At 43.0% G+C, this 24,906-nt stretch overlaps 1 protein-coding gene across 3 annotated transcripts; it reads left to right on the top strand.

The window, feature by feature from the left end:
* Positions 1-767: 767 nt before the first annotated feature.
* On the top strand, positions 768-22,531 carry smoc2 (SPARC related modular calcium binding 2). 3 transcript variants are annotated; one of them, XM_046402511.1, is made up of 13 exons: positions 768-1,478; positions 6,971-7,133; positions 9,255-9,361; positions 9,618-9,717; positions 10,509-10,553; positions 12,775-12,855; positions 13,472-13,546; positions 14,988-15,174; positions 16,131-16,213; positions 20,373-20,472; positions 20,601-20,848; positions 21,440-21,477; positions 21,655-22,531. In XM_046402511.1, the coding sequence occupies exons 1-13, from the start codon at positions 1,404-1,406 to the stop codon at positions 21,676-21,678; spliced, it is 1,326 nt and encodes a 441-aa protein (XP_046258467.1). In that variant the 5' UTR covers positions 768-1,403; the 3' UTR covers positions 21,679-22,531. The 3 variants fall into 3 exon arrangements, with proteins under 3 accessions (XP_046258467.1, XP_046258469.1, XP_046258468.1); XM_046402513.1 differs by having other exon boundaries at positions 769-1,478; positions 10,509-10,544; positions 12,808-12,855; XM_046402512.1 differs by having other exon boundaries at positions 771-1,478; positions 12,808-12,855; positions 21,655-22,530.
* The last annotated feature ends 2,375 nt before the right edge of the window (positions 22,532-24,906 follow it).

Genomic DNA, 24,906 nt, shown 5'->3' on the forward strand with positions numbered 1-24,906 from the left:
AATGTCACTCCTTTTTGAGATAATTTTTCTCAGATTCACTAACATCATTTATGATGTGATATGTATTAAGTAACATCATTGTTTTATTATTTTATGTAAATTAAAAATCCGTACTTTTGCATCCTTTGAATATACCGTAAAAAAAAAATCAAAATAGTTTTTAAAAAAACGAATAAAATCTTACAATCTCAGAGTTGATATCATTTAAAAAAAAAATGGAGGTTAAAAAAATCAAACTAGTGGTAATTAAACAAATAGGCTTCAAAAGTGAAAATGGGTGACATTGGGCCAATGGTGGGCTCTGATAACTTGTAATTACTTGTAAATACCGGTAGGTGGCGTTATAGCTGCAAGGGTTCGTTGCCTCCATTACAAATAAAGGTTCAGATGTCCAGGGGCTTGACAAAAGTTATGTCAAGCAACACAGTAAGAATAAACTCTAACTTGGTCATGTCCCTCCAAATCTGACTTCATTGTCAAACTAATTAATCAAACAAATTTGATATCACTTCGATGAAGTTGTCTTTTCTGTGCTGTAGTCGATATGATTACATTAATTAAAAGTTTGTTAGTGTCAGTTTGAGAAATTATTTTGCTTTTTGAACCTATAACTACCAGTTTTGTTTGGTTTTTGTGTTAACTCGAAGGACTTTGTGAACCTTTCTTTGGAGAATGATGTAAACTAAGCGATAAAATCCAAAAAATCCAAATTATATATTGAAGTCAGGCGTGTGTGTGTGTGTAAGTGTGTGTGTGTGTCCAGCAGTATGCGAATTTGAGCGCAGACTGCGTGTCTTCTTCTAGCTGACCCTCCCAGCAGACCGTGGCCTGTCTGATCCCCTCCTCTCTTTGCCAATCGAACATCATCACAAGTTCCTCTGAAAAAAAGGATTTTTTGTTGTGGTTTTGAAGGAGAGGGGGTAGAAAAGGGGTGAAAGAAAAGAATACCTGACGTGTTTGCCTCAGCTACCAGCAGCAGACGGAGTCCCTCTACAACTACCTACTTACCTACCGGCTAGGGAGCTGCCTGCATCCGATAAGGGATCTCGTCGACAAAATCAAGTGTGGAGGGAGGGGGTGTGGAGAAAAGAAGTCGAATTGGAGTGAGGGAGAAAGGGAGAAGAGACACCGAGGGAGGGGAAAAGGTCAGGGACACGGAGGGGTTTATCGCACTGCCAGAAATAAGGAGAGCGTCAACACAAACGATTTCGCAGACGAAACCAAGGAGACGAAGAGAAATAAACCAGCAACCTTCTCTCCACCACTGGCATTTTGCGCAAGGACTACTGTGGATTTTTAGACATTGTCGAGTTCTTCCAGAGACAGGTTTTGTGCTCTGGTTAAGTCCAAAGCAGTTTTGGACCGTGCGTAATTTGGAGAGTTTGCTGCCACGCTGCGTCAGGATGCGCGTCTGTCCGCTGCTGGTCTTCCTCTGTCTGCTGTGCGCCGGGCGCGCTCAAAAGTTCTCCGCTCTCACGGTAGGAAGAGCCACAGTCTCATCCACATCCATGTCTCAAACATGGATTAAAAGTGAAGGATTTGATTGTGCATTCCGTGCGTAATATCTGGAAAGACCAAAAGGGACACAATCTGGCGAACTGAGTATTTCTTTGACAAAAGTATAGTTCTGAAAAAAACCTTTCTGTCTTTTTTATTATCTTTTCCTCTAATAATCAGACATACTTTAAAATATTTAATATGCGTGGAGATATATTTTAATCCATTTTAACAGCACGATGACCCATGCTGACACGGGGATAGGACACAATCTCTCTACTTTCATAATATATTTCATATTTGACAGTTTCAGGCTGAATTTAATATGGATTTTGAAACTCAGTAGATCATCAACTTAAGAAGTTTGCATTGGAAAAAGAGATCTCTGTGTTCTAAGTGAGTGTGAGCTCCATCTTGCTGTGTTTCAGGGTCTCTGTACAGCGTGTCTGAGATGGCAGGGCAACAGGCTTGCCTTTGGAAGTTGATTGATCAGTTAGCAGCACCGCTGTGGTTTGCTTTTAGTGTCTTTACCTGCCTACCTGCTTGTCTGCCTCTCTGTCCTGTTCACTCGTCTCGTGCCAGCAGCTGTGTAGAGGCTACTCTGCCAGTGTAAGCAGGTCTGCTGCACCAAAGCACATGGCATTGCTTGCTGTAGTAGCACAGCAGTGCATCCTGTCCATTCCTGCATCTCAGATGAGGAGAATTTCATGACCATGATCAAGTGCAGGTACAGAGCAAGAGAAGAAATAATAGAGGGTGGAATGTGCACTGTCAGAGATTTCACCTCTTGATTTAGAGTCTGATGCGACAGCCCCCCCATCACTGTTATTTATGGTGCAAGTGAAGATGCCTTACTATCCAGTTGGAAACAAATGGCCATGAGTCGTTAACCTGCAGGTGAAGGGTCGTAGATCCTTTCTCCCTGACGGCACTATGGAGTTGTGGAATGTGGGAGGAAGTGTGGCACTGAGCAGATGCTCCCCCTGAATTTTTACCATGATGCATACATTAACACATGCAGCATATGAGTACAGTGTTTCTTTGATGATGTGCCACAGGTTGTGATATTTACCCATCAGCTGATGTGAAGGTTACACTGATGTAACTGTGCAGTGTGTTTGGATGTTACACAGCATCCACAACAATCTGGACATGGCTGTAAGAATGAGAAAGTTCTCTATTTCATTGCATGTTTCAGTGGTAACTGTGTCTGTGTCACATGCCCCCTCTGCAGTTCATTAGACCTACTTTATTAGAATAGCACATGGAGTGCATGGATATGTATTTTTACAGGACTTTGTGAATGATTAATGGATTATTGTCTGAATGACACAGGAGAGGTTACTGTTGGTTTCACAAAAATGTCTCCATGTGATATTTTATTCATGCTTGAGGTCGAACAGGCAGTTAAATATATGGGATATTTGCCCAGGTTATTCATGAGGCAGGCTTTTTCCATGGTTTATGGAAGTATGAAATAGTGTGTGAAAAAGATGAGGGAGCATAGACCATCGGCAGCCTATTTCTCAAACCTGCAGAAAACAATTTTACTATAATATATGGCTTCTGCTGGCCTCTATGCTTTCCTAAAGTTGTGCACCTGCCTGTACATATTTTTTTCTTATCACTATCATTGGCCTTTCACACCGGCTCTCTTTCTGTTTAACATCTTTCACAGCAATTTAACGCCATTTCCTTTGATTGAGTTACTAGCCTGGTTAAAGACTGTCACTTTCTTCCCTTTCCACCATGCTGGAAACTAATGATCCCCTTTGCATCCTAGCATCCACGCAGGAAACTCCCGCCAAGGCCATTTAACACGTTTGCCACGGCTCTCAGCTGGGGCCCCCATTGACCCTGCAGGGCCGTGGTGTGAGGGGCCTCTTGGGGTGCTGGAAGCGGGGGCCCCTAGCCCAGAAGGCCCTTATCAGTCCACAATGTGCTCTCAGCTGGAGTCTCGCCTCCTCCATACTCCATTCAATCCCACAATGCTGCAGAGCCAGGGGGAGGTAATAGGATTTGATTTGTATGCTGGTTGGTCTTGTAAAAAAAAAGTCCCTTACACTCCTCCTGTCTCGCCCTCTCTCGCCCGTCTCTTGTTCTTTTGCCAACCTCTTGTATTATTTAAACACATGCATAAACAAGCATCTTCCAAGAGAGATCATGCAAAGAAAAAAAAAGAAAACATGAAAGGAAAAAGAAAAATAAAGAGAAAAAAGAAATACAGAGACAGACAAGCCAGCTGTCTGGAGGTAGACAAGAAAAGTGTCTGAACATAAATGGGGTGGAGTTTGAGTCACAGTATGTGTTCTGTCTCGTATCAGTCTCCTTTTATGATAAACCGGGATGGAAGCTTGTGCTTCATGTAGCTGAGGTGGAGGCCATCCATCACTCTCCACCATGTTGCTGTGCATGGCGGTGGTGCTGGATTGGAGTGGCTGGAATGAGACATCAGGGGAGTGTCAGGACTCTGCCTCAGCCTCGCCCATCCATCACCACAGGCCAAACACACATCTGCAGCAGACAGCTAACTACCATTAGGAGTACACAAGAAGAAGAGGTCCTCAACACACCAACAAACCATTAGTCTGTGACGCTTCTTCTTCACACTGGATTTCACATCTTATTTGTTCTCCTCCTCCAGTGTGGCCAACTGTAACTTCGAAATAAACACTTGGGTGGTTAATTTCATGGGTGGCTGATTTCATGGCGAAATGTGTTTTTCCATGCTGCGTTCTTGGAGCTTTATTGTAAACTTGCAGGCACTTGGCGCTCCACTGTGTGCTGTGCAGTGGACATCTAGCAGGATGCTGGGCTGCTGAATAACTCTGTTTGAGTTGTCAGTCTACTGGCTTGGAGGGACTGATGCTGATAATGCTGGTGTGGTGTGAGCACTGGGGTGGCCAGCATGAGTTGTGGCAAGGCTGGCGGTCCACCACCAAGCATGGCTGGATGCACTGAGACGCCATGAGAGCTGTTACTGGCCTTGGAAGGTTGCAGTCTTTATAAAAAAAAAAAATCCTGATCAGAGACCAGCCTGTCGGAGCAGCTGGACTTCACTTGACGGGTTGAGTTGTCAGAGGGTGATCACCATAGAGTGATGTCCTAACTGGTGTGGGAGGACAGGGGGAGAGGAAAAGGGAGGGAGGGCACCCACGGGAGACTGTCAGTTAGATGCAGTGATGCGCGCAATTTGCGAAACTCAGAGACATTAACAAGGAGTGGCAGTGAGATATTAGACCCCTGTTTATACAGAGAAATGAACAGCTGACAATAAAGAACTGCAGTATCCTACCCAAGTAATACAGTTGTACCACGTCATGCATCATATTATATGTTATACTTTAAGTATAACAGTAGTTCTTGTGATCTTCTATTACAGATTATGGCAATATGGTTGTGGATGTGAAAGGAGGTTTTTCCAAGATTGTTTCATTTTTTAGTGGCCAAAAAACCCTAAAAATATCTAGTATCTGGGTACTCTGTTGGCCTGACCAATGAACCACAACATCCGGACCTTTTCTGCATGTTGCTCCCTTCTCTATCTCCTGTCACCTCTTTACCGTTACTCTTGAATAAAGGTGAAACAATAATAAAAGAAATCCAGTATTTTAGTAAAAGCAAATACTAGAGAAAAGTCTGAAAAATATACAAAGAAAAAACTTTGCCACCTCTTCTAATTTCTCTTGTAACCTCTCAAATATAACTTGGGACCTTTTCAGGGGAGCCAAACTAACATGATAAATATTTAATTAACTTTTGTAGACTGCACTATAATTCTCGCCTTACCCATAGTACATGCAAGATTTCATTAGTTCCCCCTGACCAGTGGAAGTAGGCATCATTCACTCATACTTTGCAATTCCCAAAGGAGGAAGATGTATTACTCTGTATATTTCTGTATAGAAATGTGAAGGATGGGTGTTCTGACTGGGACTCACTCTGTTCTTGTGGAGTTAACAGCTTTTGTTTCCTTCTCTTGACAACAACACATCATTTTAAAAGCCTGGGAAGAAAGAGCTTGTTAAAAAAAAAAAATCATTACTGAAAAATTTCATTCAGCCCAAAAGATTCAGCTTCCCTCCCTCGCGGCTCCTCTTCCGATGTGTTTGGACGGGCCTCTCCTCTCTGATCACCCCCTGGAAGATTTATGAGCCGGGTTGACAGAGTGGGCTATGTAACCCCCCCGGGCCCAGGGCGACGCTGCCTTCCTTGCCAACCCTCTTCCAGGTGCAAGCAGCCCTGCAGCCCTGCAGCCCTGCTCATCTGAAAGCAGGGGGCTGCTACCGAACCTCATCTCTCACCTCATTTGTAAGGCGTCAGACACAACATATTTTTTTATAGGTGTTCTCCTGCCCTTTTCTTCTTTTCTCTGTATCTTGTCAGGCACTCGCTTTTCATAGCTCATAACAGATTTTCATGGCTTACCTTTAAGTAAGGGTTTTGATTCTCTGCTTTGTGTAAGTGTGTTTGTTTGTGCGAGTGAAAGAAAGTTTCTATCTCTCTGTGTGTGTGTCTGCTGTGAAAAGTTGACGGAGAGGGCATTAACACACATTTTGGATATTCGTGCATCTGCTGAAAACTGACCAAAAGACTAGAGCTGAATGAAACATTATAGTGTTTCATATGTGCAAATATTTTCATTATGAAGGAAGACAAAAACAGTTCAGAGAGGTGTTTACCTTAGGATATGATGGACTGAAAACTGCAGCTGCATAAGCATGGATACACAGTTTGTTTTTTTCCCACTCAACCCAGGTCATTGTTCCACAGAACTGAATGAATCACGCAAACTTTATGAAAACCCAACACTCACACTGTAGTGGCACAAAGCTCCCTGACATCCAGTTTATTCAGCCACTCTATCATTGACTGTCTTTTCATTCATTGTAGCAGTCACAGCTTGTTGCCAACCCCCTCACCACTGCCGCCGCCACCGCCCCATTGTGTGGCCGGGCGAGGGGGTTTCATACCTCGGTGGCAGATACAATGGTGGCATTGACACAGGTGATCCGATGCGTTCAGCCAGGAGTCTCTGTCGTTGTTTCTCTTTTCATGGCTGAGTAAAACATCCTCAGGAGTGATTCCAGGTGAATACCCGTGCAGGTGTTTGCGTAGACAAAGAAAAGAGGAAGCGTCAGTCAAGTCTTCTTCAGTCCTTTGGACAAAGACAAAGCCTTTGTAGTGACACAGCCTTATTATTGTGTCAGTGCTTTCTAGTTGTATTTATGAAAGGATGTTGCACCTGGTTATGATAAAATTTGTATGGCTTTGGCAACCTGTTCTGCAAGTGATTCTTGGTATAGTAGCCTGTTTTTGCCCCTGTACAAGCTCCAACGCTAGTCTTCACAATTGAGCCTGCTGTTGTGGTCATTAAAATGTTTTGATGCAGAGATCTCACACATTTCTAAAAAAAAATGGCTTATTTAGTAAATGTTTTTTCTTCTTATCTCCTGATTTCTCACTTCTGCAGTTCCTGCGGGTGGATCAGGATAAGGAGTGCAACATGGAATGCAGTGGGGCGCCTCGCAAGCCCCTCTGCGCCTCCGACGGCAGGACCTTCACATCTCGATGCGAGTTCCTCCGAGCCAAGTGCCGCGACCCCCAGCTGGAGGTCATCCGAGGGCCATGCAAAGGTCAGGTCATGAGTCACGCTTCAGCGCCGCCTGATGCTCTCAAATGCGCAGAGGGGGTCACAATAGAAACTTGTGGGTTAAATTCATTTCAGCATAATTGATTCTTTGAGTGCTGGGAGGATGAGTAGGATTGACACAGTGAGAGTGGGTCGGGGCGGGCGGTTAATGCTGCCTGGTTGGCTTCATAATTTCACACCATTTCTAGTGATTGAAGGAAATGTATGATAATTCATCAAAGTGCTAAATTATTTGGTTTTCAAAGGAAAATGTAGTAGGATTTCATACTTTGTTAAAACAGAATGTCATGGGATCAGTGACTTCCTCATTGATTAGAAATGACTTCAGCTCTCTGAAATCAAATTACCATGCAGAGGCAAGAGCATTTGAGTGAAATATCTTGACAAGAATTAATGGTCTCATTCTCATCATACTAAACATAAAGCTGTATGTATGTGACTGACAGAATGGAGTGGAATGGAGATGAAAAGCAAAAAGGGAAGGAGAGCTAGTGAGGTCAGGCAGCTCACAGACTCCCTCATTGTTAGTCGTTGTTGGAGGGAAGCACCCATGCACCCCAGTGCTGCAGGCCCGAACCCTCTCACCCCCGCCCCACTCACTAACTCTATACTGCTAGTTCATCGCTCTACAGACTGGGGACAATGCCCCATTCTTACGCATTACAATATTAGATCACTAATGTGGGGAGCGTGAGCGAAAGGGTTTGCTTAAAAAGAAGTCTCATATGATGGAAAAGCATTCCACGATTTTATGCCAGTGCTGAGTCTCTATGGCAACATCTCTAAGCGGACATCTGGATGTGGCGGACAGCGCCGGGACACAGAATAGAGGATTCCAGCTAGGAAGCTGAAAGGGACGAGAGTCCATGAAAGTTGTATTGTATGCGTCAATAACATCGGGTCTATAAGAGTTCGGACCCCCCTCCGCTTCTGGCCGGCCGGGGTGAAAGACACAGCAGAAGCAGCCTAGTCAACAGCTGACGGAATCCAGAGGGCCGATTTGGCCTAAAAGCACAGAGATGGGATTGTGTTTAAGGATGGTGAGACTGGCACCACATTTGTTTTCTATCACTGTGCTCAGATGATTCAAGTGTCCTGTCATTTTTTCCAGTCAGCTTTTTGGTCGGAGCCCCCTTGAGAAGGACGATGGTTTTGGGTTTTTCCACTGGAGCTAACTTTAGAGCTTCTCAACTTGCTGTTTTCCTCCATCTGGAACATCCAGCGTCTTGCCCCCTTAACCAGTGACAGTGACACACATACACACACATGCAAAGCCACTAGACTGAGAGAAGCCAGCACACATTCACTTGCATGTTTCTAATGGACAGTCTAAGCCATGCCAGCGACATACAGCCTCCTGACCAAACTGGTGAATGGTTTTAAACTTAGTATGAGTCATTGTTTTAATGTGATTTGAACCTGCCAGCCAGACAGGCATTGCATTCGCCAAACCAAGTTACCATCAAAACTATCACTACCCAACATTTACTGAGAGTTTGCACAGCTGGTGCTGTTGGCCAGGTGAGATGAAGCAGCTGTGGAATGACAGGGTGAGCCATAGCTCTTACAGAAAGATGTGAAAAGATTTGAGGTGTACATAGGTGGAAAGTTGCTGACCTGCATTTGAGAAATAGTTAGAGGACAGCACAGGCTGAGCTGAGAAGACAGTGGAGGTCTCGGAGGAGAGGGAGACAAAATCAGAGACATTAAGGAAGGGCCAGGTTTTCCTTGTGCATCAGCCCTTTTCTTGGGTGATTGGAATGTTCTACAGGAGCAGCACGAGCTCCCTCACTCAGTAATGGCTTTACCACCAGGCACTGTGCAGGCCTGCCTGACTTGTTTCTAATAAGATCGGGGGTGTTGGTTCTATTCCCAGCCACACAAGTATCTGCAGCTTCCGAAATGTCTTGAATTGTTTTCCCTGCATCTCTCCTCTGTCCCTGCATTTTTCTTTCTTCATCATCTGTGAGAGTCGACATCTTCTACTGACTTTTTAATTATGTTGCTTTCATAGTAGTGCAGCATAAGAAAATAGTTGAGCTGTGGGTTGAATCATGGGTCTCTGTGATGTGTAGTGATTCCGGTGATTTGTGGTGCTCCTCAGATACATCCAGATGTGTGGCAGAGAAGAAATACACAGAGCAACAGGCCAAGAAACTCTTCCCGCAGGTCTTCGTGCCTGTATGCAACCCTGATGGCACATATAGTGAGGTAACAAAAAACACAGCATAAGTAATACTTGTTTTGAATACAGATATTCTCTCATGTTGCTCTGAGGCCATGGTAGAAAAGTAGAAAAGAACAACTCTTTCACACGAAGAGTTGACTTTTTGCAGGAATGATTGCTTTTGCATGAGTTTAACCGTTGATGACTTTTTAATACTCTGCCGTCACATTTCATTCTCACTGTTGTCATTTCTGGTTTACTTTGCACTAACTTTGTGTTTACATGCCATTTTGATTACAGGTTCAGTGCCACAGCTACACTGGATACTGTTGGTGTGTCACTCCCAATGGCCGACCCATCAGTGGCTCAGCAGTGGCCAATAAAAAACCTCGATGTCAAGGTCAGTAAAACCCCAGCAACATGTTGTCTAATGGGCATTCTTACTGTATTTGCAGGGCACTAGTACTGGCATCTCATTTTGTTACAAGCCAGATGTATGGCATTTAGAACAGCTGATTTGTACTACAATGCGGTCTCTGTAATTCTGTGAAGCAATGATATAAATTGAATTCAACACAGCAAAGCATGACATTCCATGTTTGTGGGGGGTGTAATCCTCAGTCCTGTGGGAAAGTGGTCACTGACTGGACTGACGGCTGCAGGGTTTGTGAGCCACCAGAGGACTGAGCGTTGCTCAAAGCATGGGGCTGCGGTGTAAATCTGCCCAGAAGGAAATCTATGCTGCAGAGTTGAGCAACAAAGTTTAACTGTAAGGAATGTAAGACTTCTTGGAGGATGGCGTCTGCCAAACAATCAAATAACCAATGCCACATGTCCTCTCTGTGCATCTCTGTGGGCCTGCCTCGGAAGTTGCTGCCGTCTCGATAGTGAGAAAGCTCCAGAAGTAGCAGCAGTAGTTCTGTCGTAACTGCCAGCTGTACTTTAATCACAGCTCCATCAACATGCATTTTGTAAGTGATCTGAGCCACTTCAAATGAATTAATAACCTTTTGATTCATTTGAAGTGGCTCCACTGTGGTTCACTCCCTTATAAAATCTGGCTGTTTGATCCTGGGCCAAAAAATTAGTCCAAATCCTGGAAGCACGCGTAAGGTCTTTTAATAATTGAGAATATCTTGAAAAAGTGTGTCGTGGTGAATTCTTAATGAATTTGATTCCATTGCTTTTCAGGTTCAAAACAAGAGAGAGCTACTACAAGAGAGCCAGGTAAAGCAGGTGAGAGTTTAATTCAGGAAAGACTGACTCCTTTATATATGCATGAGTACTTTAATATTTGTCAATGAGCATGTGTGTACCAATCTAAGCATGCATGTACATGTGTGTGTGTATTCATTTGTATTTCCGTCTGTTTGCCTGCATCTGTGTCAGTGATGTGAAGGGTGGTTCGCCTGTTAAGGCTTGCCTTTCTACTATTTTGTCAATCTGAGACAGTGCGAGCAGCCCGAAGGCTAATATAAAAGCAGTCTGTTACTGAGAAACAAGTCTAAGGAGAGAGGCTGTGGTGAGCTTTAATCCAGCAGCTGCAGCACCTTTAACCGCCTGCTGTCTTCACCAGGCAGCCAAGGAGCAGCCAGAGAGGAGGACAACTGACTTATCATAAGCTCTTCTTCTCTAACTTCTCTCACTTGGTCTTTGTTCTTTTTCAGCAACAGTGTCATAAGATACAAGGAAATGTTCACACTTTATCCTCCTACCTAATTTCACTCTGTCTCTCATCAACATTTGCCCCCTTCCAGATATAGAACCACTAGATTTCCCTCCAGGCCCTCTCCAGATACTGTATATCAGGCTCTCATCTTGTGAGAGACAGTTTGTTAAACTGATGCGACTTGAATGCTTACTAAGAAAACGTCTAATTTGGGTTGACTTCGATCGATTCCTTATGTGTGTGTGTGTGTGTGTGTGTGTGTGTGTCTCTGTTTGCATGCATGGATGTGAGCATGTGTGCATGGGAGAGACAAAGTGCGTATGCATCCACTTACATTTGTCACACAAGTTATCCTTGTCAGTGTGACATTTACGTCTGCGCTTCTCTCTCTCTGTAAACAGTCTTGGGTATAGTATCTGTCTGAGACAGGCCAACTCATTACGCATAGATGAAGTGGGAAAGCAAAATCTGAGAGAGGAGGAGGGATGGTAGGAGAGGGAAAGAGGGAGGAAAGGAGGTGGAGGGATGAGGGGGATGTGGTTCAATTTGAACTGGTTGGATAAACAGGGTGGTGAAAAGCAGAATAAACTGTAGATTTGTGGTGTGCCAGCACTGAAAATAGCTGTGTTTGCATCAATATTTTGATTCAGCAGAAGTTCATCAGCGCCTAAGCATTCCACAGCGACCATTGCTGCACTTTCATGATCAGGATACTAGTAATGTTAAACACCAAAAAACTCATTTCAGATTCACATGTTGGAATAATATGCAGCTGATGACTGACAAACAGCAGTTAAACTAATGCCGTATGACCACAAATAGTGCGGGGGTTTCCTGGCAGATGCTAAAAGAGGTGTTACAGTCATGTAAAAGGCCGCAAAGTAAAGATGGGTCATTAGTGGTTCATCGTAAATCCAAATCATAAATACACTTTTTGAAATGGCATTTCCATCTGTTAAGTGAGCAAAGTAATAACGTGTCTGCTTCAGTCAGTCACACTGGCTGTATGTATTTTTATCCACCAGGCAGCTCAAGAAGATAAATGGCTGGCATAACAAACTTGGATTAAATGTGAAATCCTGATTTTGTAATGGAGAATTCATTGTTGAGAAAAGAACGTTAAACTGAAACCTTGTTTGTGGAGGCGCCCATTAGAGATGTCCTGACTCATGCATTAACGGAGCTTTACTTTGAGCAGAATGAGTGACCCACACTGAGGTTAACCACACCTACAGCCATGGTTTCCCCCTAAGCGGCTCAAAGCCTCCATCCTCGTCTTCCTCCTGCCACAAATCAAACAAACAAACAGAGACCAAACAAACACTGAGCTGGATTCTCCCACTGTTAATCGTTTTGTCTCAGACTTGGCTACTGCATTGTTCACATGCTGTGTCTTTCCCACCTTCACACAGCTCTCTTAAATTGAATGCAGGCAATGTAAGGATGGAGAAGAGCACCAGGGACAAATGTTCCTCATCCTTTCTTTCTTCATTTTCTTAACTGACCTCAATCTGTTTTCCATTGCATAATGATCTCCCTTGTTGCATGAAGTGAAACCATGGAAATATATGACCACTATACTTTTGATTTTCTTCTCTATACTCTCACTGTAAGTCACTTCTTTCAGTTTTCGGACACATACACACACACACACACACACACACACGCTCTCTCTCTCTCTCTCTTTGTTTCATTCTCCTTACTTATAATTCCTCCTTCTTGGCCGGGCAACGTGCAAATCTCACGTAGTTAATTGTTCTCTAATCTAGCTTACTCTTGTAATTGTAGTTTCCTTGCAAATATTCTCCATTCTAAATGCAGATGAGACTGGCCTAGTGGTGGATTCACAGCCTGCTGTCGATGAAGAAGGTGAGCTTTTTCATACTTTGAGTAAAACATGGCTGATGCGGGGAAACTTAAGAATATTTGTGCTTGAGTTCTTTCTTTATTCTCTTTTCCATATATTTGCCGTGGAATTTTGTTGAACAGCAATCTCTCTTGGCCAAAAGTGGCAACTGAATAAGGATTAGAATTGATGAGATGAGATTTTTGATTCCTGATCCTGATTTGTATGTTGCGACATTCACTTCCTTTAAACTTCAAATGGCAGAGAAAAAAATTTACTGTATTTATCGCTCAATAAAAATAATCCATCAATGAGAAGCCGACAATCACATTTTGCAAAGTTTCATTTGAGCACTTTTATCAGCCTTTTAAACTGTGAAAGGAGTAGTATTTTATGATTTCACGTTGATGTGATCATTTGACAAGACAGAAGGAATTTACCCGCCTCTCTTTTTTGCTGCTTTATTTCTGGTCCCAGCTGTCATATGCAATTTACTTTCCACCTCCACTCCAGCGATTTGAGATACGATAACCTTGATGTGCATTTTACAGTCTGTGATTTTTGGAAGGTTTGGCTCACATGATATACAAGTGTGTTTTCGATTGAAACTAATAAAGCTGTCTCGGTGATTTCTTTCAGACATCATTTCCCAGTACCCCACCCTGTGGACGGAGCAGGTTCGCAGCCGACAGAACAATAGAACCAGAGCAGCATGTGAGTTTCAAAGACCCCTTTTTATTTAATGACTGCGATCGGGTGTTTGAAAACCTCAACTGAAAGCACGCTCTGTGTTTTTCCTACTTGTGTGAGCAGTCGTGGTTTCAGGCTGTTCCTGTCTTTTAAGGACAGAATGTGGGTTGTGAAACCAATACATATTGGTGTTGGAGTGCATCATGCTTTGAAGATCTGCTTCACTGCGGTTCTTGCGTTGCAGTCTATTCGTAATTATCAGCACATGGCACAAACATAGGATCTCCTTTTCTTCTGGCTGGTCTGCTTTACTCTTACACACATGCACGTTTATCTTATTGTACAAATCAATTGTCTCTTTGCTCTTTGGGGAAATATGTTGCTTTCTGCATTATAAAAATCTCTTTTGAGGCATAGAGTTGAGAATCCTGTGTGCATGTGTGCATTTGTGTGTGAATCCCATTATCATAATTTACAACCAGTAAAAAAGCCTGAGAAATGCAGCATTGATGGTTTTGATTACCATGTGCTCTTTGGGGTATTGGGGTGAAAAAAAAATCACCCACCCCAACAAAGAGAGCCCATACGGAGGAACTGGAGCGAAGAGAGCCAGTTGAGAAAGCGGGGGGGGCATTTCATTTGGTCTCTTTTGTGTGGGTAAAGATCTCTAATGAAAATAAACAAAGAAAAGGGATATCCATAATCCCGCAGCAGCTTCCGAGCCTTGAGGAGAGTTGCGAAGAGAGGGAGAGATTGGTGATGAAAGCCCTCATGGCCAGAAGAGCTCTACTTTCATCCCTGAGTTTAATGTTCAAATCTCTGTTGGAGAGCTGCACGGCAGAGAGGGATGCTGCTGCACAAAAAAGTCTGATTAGATCCTGCTGAGGCTCTGCAAAACCCCATCTTTCTCCCATCAAGCCTGCTGCATTCTCTGTACCTACACATAAAAGAAAGGATCAAAAAGCATTGCATTTTTCCTTGGGATTTTTGGCCATATAAACATATAGATCCGTGGTAGTTTACAGTACCCTGCAGTAGTGTGGCATTATGTGTGGGTGTTTGAAGGCAACAGCTCAACTGACCACCATTTCTGCTTTTGTCTTCTCTGCTTCTCTCTCTGTCACACATATCCACAGAGGGCAGTCGAATATCCAAATATTTACTTAACTTGGGCCATAGGGAGCTGTACTGAGTCATTAGCCTGTTAATGTTCGTAAACAGTGCCACGGGGGACTGATATAGCAGTCTGCACACCGAGCACTCATCCTCCACCCCTGTGTCTTCTCTGGCGCTCCAACCTCCTCCTCCTCTTCAACAATCCTTAGTGTGTGATGAGACAGCAATGGCTTTTAACACAACCAAGACCCCCTATGGGAATGCTGTCTTCAGGGGCAGCGTGTGTTTGTGTGACCAATCCACTGACGCCTCTGCTGAGTTCTGTATAACCTCTGATCTCTCTTTCCAGCTTCATCGTGTGACCAGGAGCAACAGTCCGCCCAGGAAGAGGCGAGGCAGCACAAGAACGATGCTGTATTCATACCGGATTGTGCCCAAGGAGGACTGTACAAGCCGGTCCAATGCCACCCCTCCACTGGCTATTGCTGGTGTGTGCTGGTGGACACTGGACGACCCATACCTGGGACCTCCACCAGGTGGGAGAGACTTCACCTTTGCAAAACTCAAGTGTTACATGGCGTTTTGGGGTTTTTCCAATTTTACTTTCAATTTAGTTTACAAAGATTCATGCAATTTATTGCTCAGTACTGGCAAACAAATCAGACGTTTGTTTAACAAAGCAGGTAAGTGATCATAGAAAGGCTTCTCAACTGGATGACCCCGCTTCATGCCCTTTGTTGCACTAAAATGTCCTAGAACAATATTCAGCTTTAAGTTGTCTCGGGTCTGCAACCAGGAAAGCTTTGCAGAAGATCAGAGTAGAAGTTGTTACAAATAAAGCAACTTCCATATAACAAAAAGAACTTTCTGTATTTGACAGTGCACCTCATTTGATGTAAGCATGCAGACAGACATCTCCATTGCAGATGAGACAGTGACTCAGTGGTCTGATGAGCGGCAGGTCAGAGGTCAGTCAGGCTGGCAGAGTGGGGCACTAGTGCACTCTTATTGAGCAGCAAGGCTGGGTATCAGATTAACAAGGCTTCAGGCAGAGTGCCAGACAGCACATTAGCACACATATGGAAGCATGGATTTTCCCCCTTCTCTCTCCTCGCCCCAGGCCAGCTTTTGGCCCAGTCACACAGCAGCAATCGGGACTCCGCCGGCTCTCCAAGGGAGGCCGTGAAAGCTTCCTTGTGTCCCACGCTCCCTGTCCGCCTCTCTCCCACTATCTCTCTCTCTTGCTCACCCTACTCCCCCTTTTTGTCCTCATACCGGCTCCAAATCCCTCCCCTCTTTTTTTGGATGTGTTTCACAGCCTCTGGTTTGCCACAAAACAATTAATTGAATCCCTGAGATTTAACTGTACGAGGGTAATTGGGAAACATGAGATTCCTCTGTGATTTTACAATGAATGGGGATAGTTTTACTGTCATAAACAATTCCCTTCACCCATTTCACTTTGCTTCATATGGTGCATTTTCTGTCACAGGTACGAACAGCCAAAGTGTGATGGCAATGCCAGGGCCCATCCGACTAAACCTAAGGACCATTACAGAAGCAGACATCTCCAAGGTAGGGCTCCAAAGACTGCAGTCATTCCCAGTTTTTCTTCTTTGTTCAGATCACATGGTGTTGTTCTTAAACAGTCGGCCTCCAACTACTGCCGCACTTCCAAGGTTGTGATAACAGAGTATTTGTGTGTGTTTGCCGACATCATTAGCCCTGTTGGTCAAGGAAATGCTTGATAAAGAGTTGAGCATTGCCAGATACTGCCCCTCACTGGTCAATAGGCATGGAGACAGAGACGGATCGGGGGTAGAATTAATCTTCAACTGACATGGGAGATGGGGGATAGTGTGAAGATGGAGCACGGAGGAGAAACAGCAGGCAACCGAAGTAAAGATAACGGATAATAGGATGCCAGAGACAGGTAGTGATAGAAAGACTGACAGCAGTGTAGATAACTAAACTGAGAGTGGGAGAAGAGTTTGGGGGTGGTCGTCATGAGGAGGGCTTAGTTATAGGTGTGTTTTCTCTGTTGCCTCATTGGTAGATGTGTTGTTAGGCAGGATTTGATTTTTCATATATTTGAGTGGTATTTGCGATGGATGAAAATTAAGATAGATGAACTGATCATGTGTCACATTATTTTGGAGAAATAATATAGCAAAAAAATGTCTGATCAACCCTTCCTCCAACAGAAATGACAACTGTTTTGCAAATGCCCCTGAACAACATAAGTTTACATGTGGCAAAGGAGGGGGTCAGCGTGGTTGAATTGGTCAACAACACATCGGAACAGACTAACACTGTTCACTTCATATGTCCTACCAACATTCATTGTTGGTTTCTCTTAACCATGACCACAATTAGTCCCTAACCTACACCAAAGTATTTATTTTAGCCAAACCCTCAACTTTCCTTGACTCTAGATCAGAAAAGAAAATGCTTACATGAATCATTTTGGAGGGCAGTTACAATTTGTTTGATTTAGAGGACGTGTTTGAGATGCCTGCTGTGGCTCTCAGCGTTAAGAAGGCATTTTTCTTAAAATGTAGGAGATGCTCAATCAAGTTGGAGATACTGTATTGTATATTGAAGTGTTATTGATTCTGTAATATGAAACTGTGTAAAAATTGTTTAAAAGTTTTAGTGGTCTGAAAGGTAATATTCATTTTTTAAGGCTTTCATTCTGCCTGCTGATCTGATTGCTAAATGACAGGGTCAGAAGCTCTCTGCTTAGCTTTACAATGGAACCCAATGCACTTAATGCAGTCACCACTATACAGTTATATAGTTAAATTCTTATTTAATGTGAAAATTAGAGTAATGTTGAGACTGTTTCTCAGACTGTCTGTAATAAATGTCCTTTTGATTCTGATTGAGCTACCTTCAGTTTAAACTTTCACCAATTCTCCAATTGCCAATCCTATGCAGTGGGTGGAGTGTATTCACCTTTATTTTTCATCACATTTATGAATACTAAATGTTACATCATGTTTAGTTTTATCAGTAATTCCATCCTCATCCTTATCATAAGATCAGTGACAGGCAAACTAGAGTTATAGCTTTCAGGTGCTGCATAAATCACTGAATGGTGCTTGGCAAATTAGCTGTTTTTTGGTGGTTTGGTAAACATGTTAATAATCCAGCAGCATATGAACAGAGCTGCCACTGTTCCCGTCCTATCCACAACTGTTTATGTAACAGCATGGCGGGCCAGAGCTGTGCGCTCTGCTTGCAGGTGCTGCATTCAGCAGCAGAGCAGCACTCTGTCTCTTATACCATCTGTATAAAACAGTGTGGACAGACAGTCACGGATGAATGTTCCTTAGACAAACAAATGTTACTCATTTGGTGTATATTTTTGCTATTGTATATATAAAAATATGTTTTATATTATTACTATAAGATATTGAGCAGCATTAATTACAATGTGTAACTGTCAGCAGAAATTGTGAGCTTGTGATGGAGTGGAAAGCAGCCACAGCTATCCATGAGAAAGACCTCAAGCCTGACCAAAAACCTCCTAAATACATAGTGGCAAGACAGAAAACAATATGCTTATTCAGCCATTCAATCACCCAACATAGACATTCACACAAGTACTTCATTCTAAACCTGTTAAAAAAAACCTGCACCGTATCAGCCAGGTCTCCAATTATAAAATACATGGCGACACAGTCAAAAAACACAGCATCTTGTTTTCTTTATGAGCAATTGCGTCAACGGCTGTAAACCATGTTACTGTATGAACCAGGGATAATTATAAATGTTTCCTTCACATTGCTGCAGCCCATTTGCTGTTGAAGCACTGGTGTTGAGAGGTTTATGGGGCGAGATGCGAGAAAGGAGAGGAAAGCAGAGTATTTGGCTAGCTTTCTCCCCAGAGCCAGATCATGGGATAGCATTGGGGCAACCACTGGGAGCTGCGGCTGTGAGTGCTGACAGGGCTGTGCCCCATGTGGCTCCATAGACAAACACAACTTCGTATTGACAGTAACACACAGGCACACACATGCAAATCTGCACTGACTGGCCAACTTTTTACAAACAGCAGATATATGGAGAAATATGAATCGCGCTGTAGCTTTCAGCTTTTTCAAACATTCAATCATTTGAGGCTCTCAGAACTTGATTCCGTCCCACATCTGTCAAACTTGGGTGTTACATAATTATAATCGTTATGGAATAAGACAGCAGTCGTTTACTGTTGCAGCCTTGAAGTGAACGGAAAATGGCCAGACTCAATTTCCTTTGAATGGCAACAGGAACATTTGTGTTCTGCCCCTCGGTAAAACAGTGTCCAGACAGACAGAAGCTGATCTGTCCCGCCCCCACAAGGAAAACTGCTGCTGAGACTGGAACCTTACCTGATGACTTCTTTTTGAGTGAACCGCAGACACGCTCAGATTCCTGCAGCATTACAGAGAGGACGTGCGCTCTCCATGAAAAAAAGTCCAAGTGCATCCCACAAATCTCTCTTCAGTCAGAGGCCAGATAGAAACACTTTGCCTTCTGTGGTTGAAATTGTGTGACTGTCTAGACTAATTTACCACAAGAGGCTCCACAGGCACCAGTTTGGCCATTAACAGGTGGGTCAGATATTTTACTGGACTAGAGCCAGGGAAGGCCTACTAAAACTTAAGTGCAAGTCTGTTCAGCATGTAAAGGAGACTGTGGAACAGTTTGGACATGTGAACTGCTAAAGCCCAGTGCTACTTGGGGAAAGGTGGAATGGAGGCTGGGTGTTTATGCCAATGCCGGTCGCCACCTGTTAGAGACAAGCAAAGCATGCTATTATCTCCAGCACAGGAGAATCTGGCCCCGCAGGCCTGGGCCATAAAAACAGTAGCAAACTGTGGAGAATTTCTTCTTCTCCTCCACCAACAGAATGGCAGAGGGAAACTGGACTGTGAGAAAACAGAGAAGAGCTGGGAGAGGAATCCAGGAATCTCTCAGGCCTCCATAGCCTTCAGCTCTTCCAGAACAACCTTGGCCTCTTCACTCTTAAAACTATATGGCCTAAGAGACAATTACTATCATTAGGGTCATTCCAGCCCAGTTGTCCTTCATTTTTATTTTTTCCCATCATTCTGCATGTAATAATGCTTACCTTATAAGTTTATGGGCTAATTATATGAGTCTTGTTTTTGGCTGACATTTCAAACAGTAATCCCACCACACACCAAAGATCAGGTGTTGAGTTGTGCTGAATTCTGGGTGCATACTTTTAAATCAGACATCACTCAGACAAAATCCTAAGCAACAACGTGTCAGGACTTAATTTGGTCCCCTTGATGTGTCAGGTGAGTCTCAGGTGTTGTATGGAGCCTCTTGTCCATACATACATTATTGAGTAACATCTTCTGTGCTCCAGCTGTCAAAACCACTCAGGGGCCTCCAGGAAGATTGGCAGGTACCCTCTTCCTTCTGCAGATGAGGGGAGGTCTGACACTTTATGAGAGGGAGGAAAAGACAACTATGAGAGTCTTGTTTGGGTTTATTTTCTTCTCCGCCGTCTTTACAGTATGTTAAAACAACCCTGTCTGTTATGTGACGTCCCTCCCCAGACATTTATCAGGCCACCTATGATGGCAGCATTCCACATTATTGTAATGCTATTGACTGGGGGGTAATTTTTCTGTGCTTGCTGACACACTTGCTTCTATATGAACTGCATTTGAAAGCTCACACACACTCATTCAGGTGTATGTGGCTTATTTTCCAGGCTGTCCTGGGGCAAAGAAAACAGAGTTCCTGACAAGTGTTCTTGATGCGCTGTCGACAGATATGGTGCACGCCGTCACAGATCCAGCGTCCGCCGGAAGGTATGACATTTGGAGGTGGATTTGTTCATCTTATGAATATTGATGAACATCAGTGTGCAAAAAAAATAAATTATTTTAATTAATCTACTGAATGATTATTAACCGATGAACTGATATATTTTATTTAGGATGGCTGAACCAGACCCCAGCCACACCCTTGAAGAGAGGGTGGTCCACTGGTATTTCAGTCAACTGGACAAAAACTCCAGTGGGGACATTGGAAAGAAGGAAATCAAGCCTTTCAAACGCTTCCTGCGCAAGAAATCCAAGCCGAAGAAGTGTGTGAAGAAGTTTGTGGAGTACTGCGATATCAGCAATGACAAGGCACTGTCTCTACAGGAGCTGATGGGTTGCCTCGGGGTGACCAAAGAAGAGGGTGAGCTGAGCAACACAACCTGATGACTAAATGTATTCTCCTGAAGCAAATGAACCTTCAAAGTTGCATATTGACTGATAAATATAATAATCATGGCAATCAGATGGTTAATTAAAATTTGTGCAACATGATTTTTGCTGAAGCTGTTACATATGTCTGTCATTTTTCATCACTGCAGCACTGGATTAGGCTGATAGCATGTACCTAATCATGAAATCCTTATTTAGGACGAATATGTTGGTTTTTCATTTTCATATGAGCCAGCTGGAAACACTGGGGTCCAGAGTCAACCAACTGATGAAGCCAACAGTATTTGGCTAGGTAGCAAGTCTGCTAACAACTGTTGCCAGTTAAGATGGCAAAGACAGATAGTGAGCTAGAAACAATAAACGTGCTCTTGTTGACATATGTTTTGACATCAAGGACCAAGGAAGATCTCTGAGGTCTTTCATTGTGACTTGTACACAGCACTGTGGATGGCTTGAAAAGTGTAGCAACACTAAGGAGGTCGTGCTTATTGAATAGTTGAATTGATTCATAGTATTCCTATGATTATGGTTGTTGAGATTTGTATCACCTTTTGTCTGACAGGGGCCAAACCAGGAGAAGGCTTATCTTCCAGTAAACTAGTAAGTACACTACCATGGTGTTGGATAAAAGAAATGGAACGCACGTCTATAGTTTGCCTGTATATTATAATTAATATTATATATCTATTAATATAGACTCAGGCAGGAATTCATAGTCATTAAAGTCATGAAAAAAGGTGAATGTGTCAAACTGACATTTTCATTTTCTCTCTTCAGAATCCCTCGAAGAAGCAAGGCTAAGCCAGCAGCTGAGATTTCCCCTCCAGCATGGAGAATCTGCCCTCACCAGTCGGCAATAATGGAAACCATAGTATTTGCACTTTGTACTTTAAAAAAAATGTAAATTCACTTTGTAGAAATAAGGTATTTAAACAGACTGCTGAATCTGTGAATGATGTAGTTAGCTTTTTATGTCCTGACAAACAAAAATTATTTAACACATACAATGTATGTGTGTCTTTGTGTGTCTAAAAAGTATACTTTTAAGAGTTGTACAAGTTTTCATGTTTGATACTGCATTTTGTCCCTATTCCCCAGTGTACTTTTCCTCCCATGCTGATGATGTTAAAGTGGATATATGGACAGTTTTGCTACACAGCTACAATAAGTACCATCTTTCACGTACTGACCTATAGCATCTCTTTTTGGGCTTTGTACAGCAGTTTGCAAGAATGTTTTAGACTTAGATCATCAAAGCATCCTACATGTTCACATGTATTCATGTTTATTAGAAATAAAGAACTCTTTTATACATCTTTTCCTCTTTGGTTTTGCCAGTTGTCATGCGTCAAAGAAGGTTAATTGGGATAGCAAATTCCTTTGTTTCTCTATAATCCCATTAGTCCAGTTATATAAATCTTGTAATGTCTTTGTCGTTTTGTGTTTTCTTGCTGCGTCTTTAATAAAACACCTTGTTGAAACAGTCTTTAGGAGCCAAGCATTAGTCATACATAGCAAAGGTCGTGTATCATCCCATTTTCAGACGGCTTGCCAATTCCCCTGGAGGCAACATTTTAGAATTGGAAACACGGATGGTACTAATTTCTGTTCTCGTCACACATTTCCCACGTAGACTGAAGACAGATAAATGGACCAATCTCAGCTTCGTGTAGTATGAGTGCCCATTAAAAGGGCGTTATATGAACCACTGTCTGTGTGTGTGTGTGTACATGTGTACTTGCATAAGGTATACTTACATTTATACAGTAAAAATACGCTTGAACTGTCAGTGAGGTTTAAGTGGATTCTTTCTGAAAGAACAACATTCAGCTCAAGTCACCCATGACACATTACACTACTGTACATTGTTTCCAAAATTATGTTGGGGCTACTACGTGTTAAACCGTGGCTTTTCACACAAAAACTCTCCTATAGGGCTGGGCAACTGACCTCAGACTGACCTGCTCACTCGGGCTTAGCCTCTAATTTATGATTAACACACTGGTCTCCTTTCTGTGATATAATCCAGTCCAATAGTCTGGTTTTAACACCCCAGGGCAACACAGTGCAGAAATTATGACTGTCTACTCTAAGATGGTGGATTAGAGATGAATAACCTATGGCCTTGTGAGGCACTTTCTCCATCCACAGCAAAAGAAAGTCCTGTGCAGCAGTGATACATCTTTTTTCCCCCAGAAAAACCCAGCTTGTAAGTACACTACAATTCAAGCTCTGTTGTGCATCTAAAATCATATGGTGTTAATTATTTGCTTGCTAAAACACAGTCTTCTAATTATAAACTCACAATTCAGCTCCATCTTTTTGCAGCATCCCCAATTTCCACCCAAGTTCCAAGCCTTAATCCCCCTGAAGGTGATGTTGGCACCATGCCCGGAACAACACTTGCTTTTCTCAAACAGCCATGTCATACATGAATGTGACTGTGCTGGGTACAGGTGTAGCACCACAGAAGCTACACCTTACTGCTGCTCTCCTCATCCAACAAACTCATCAGTTTCACCTAAACCTCTAGCCAACCCCTCGAATGCTGCTTAAGCTCCAGCCTCCACCCAACACAATGCGAAAGCCTTGTCATGTGTGATTTCTACTCCCCTGGGCTGAGATGCATGTAAACACCTTTTACAATTTGACTTGATTTCAAGACATGGTTTTCCAAATATGTTCCCCTGATGGCTTGGAGTGTTGCCTGAACTGATGGAGTAATTGAAGAAAGCATCCAAACCTTTTGGCCCGTTTACCAGGATCGTCTCACGATTGGCGAGTCCTCCCCCTCTCCTGCTCTTCAGTCCTGCTTCCTCACGTCTCTCACTCACGCATGCACAAACACACTCCCTGAACACAGAGATACCATTCAGCAGGATTTGTGGGCACAGTGTGTGTTTTTTAATGGGCAAGAGGAGGCACCCGATCTCACCACTGGCAGGCCCCGCAGGCTGTGGACTCATGAAGAAATTACTGTCAAAAGCCATCAGGGCTTTAATAGCCTCTGGCCCAGTCGAGGCTTCCCCCTGGCCATCGGAGGGGCTCTGGTCTGTGGGTAAACAGTGCAAAGACAGCCTGCACCCTGGGACTCTCTTTTACTCTCTTACTGCTTCCCCTGGTGCGTCCCAAACACCCCAGCAGTCCAGCCAGTGTCTCAGACACAGCGGGACATTACAGTCAAGGAAATGAATTGCTCGAAAGGATGTGACCTTTTAATGGACAGGTGCAAAACAACAGTGGTAGGTGTTGTACAGGACTGGGTGCACTTTATCTCAAACTTTGTCTCTCCTCAAAAGGATATGAGCCATGGGAAATTTGTGTATTTCAGTCAGATGAGAGGATCGATACCTCTCACATGTCAATCAACATAAGACTAAGTTTAGTATAAAGGCTGCAAACAGGTGAAACATCTAGCCTTGCTCTGTCCAGGTAACAAAATCCACCTGTAAGCACCTCCAGAGTTTACTAATTAACATGATACATCTTGTTTGTTTAATCTACACAAAACGAAAGTGCTAAAACAACAGATTGTGGTTTTACAGAAATTTATGAGCAGACTACTTCTTGGCAGGGCAACTCTAGGAAGTTACTGCTCTGACTAAGAAATAGTTACACACATTCTCATAAAAAAACATTTTTTAATACTCTATTTTTGTACAGATTAAACAAACAGGACATAAAGATTTATTTAGTGAGGTTTAGAGGTGCTGGCATGAGTTATACTAAACTAAGTTAACTGGTTGCTAGCTGTTCTTTTCCTACATATGTCAAAGTGGTATTGATCTTTTAATTTAAATTTGGAATGAAAGTGTAAATTCCAAACTCTTTAACTATTGTTTTAAAGCAAACACCACCAGACCGTTTTGCAGTCTACATATTGATCAGCAGTTTCGTCTAGAATAGACAAAAACTTTCAATATATTCTGTTTATACTAGCAATTTCTTCATAAGACAGCTTCCTCCTCAGACCATCATATGCTTAACAACTACTGGTGTTGTCCAGAGGGCTTCAAAGTTATATTGGCC

This window comes from Scatophagus argus, chromosome 10 (assembly GCF_020382885.2).
Source record: "Scatophagus argus isolate fScaArg1 chromosome 10, fScaArg1.pri, whole genome shotgun sequence".
Classification (NCBI taxonomy): domain Eukaryota; kingdom Metazoa; phylum Chordata; class Actinopteri; family Scatophagidae; genus Scatophagus; species Scatophagus argus.

Bases quoted from the DNA above. Each gene is read 5' to 3' on its own strand.
- smoc2 (XM_046402511.1), top strand. From the start codon at position 1,404: ATGCGCGTCTGTCCGCTGCTGGTCTTCCTCTGTCTGCTGTGCGCCGGG. The intron at 15,175-16,130 runs GTGGGAGAGACT...TTTCTGTCACAG, and splicing joins ATACCTGGGACCTCCACCAG to GTACGAACAGCCAAAGTGTG. The intron at 20,849-21,439 runs GTGAGCTGAGCA...TTTGTCTGACAG, and splicing joins CGGGGTGACCAAAGAAGAGG to GGGCCAAACCAGGAGAAGGC.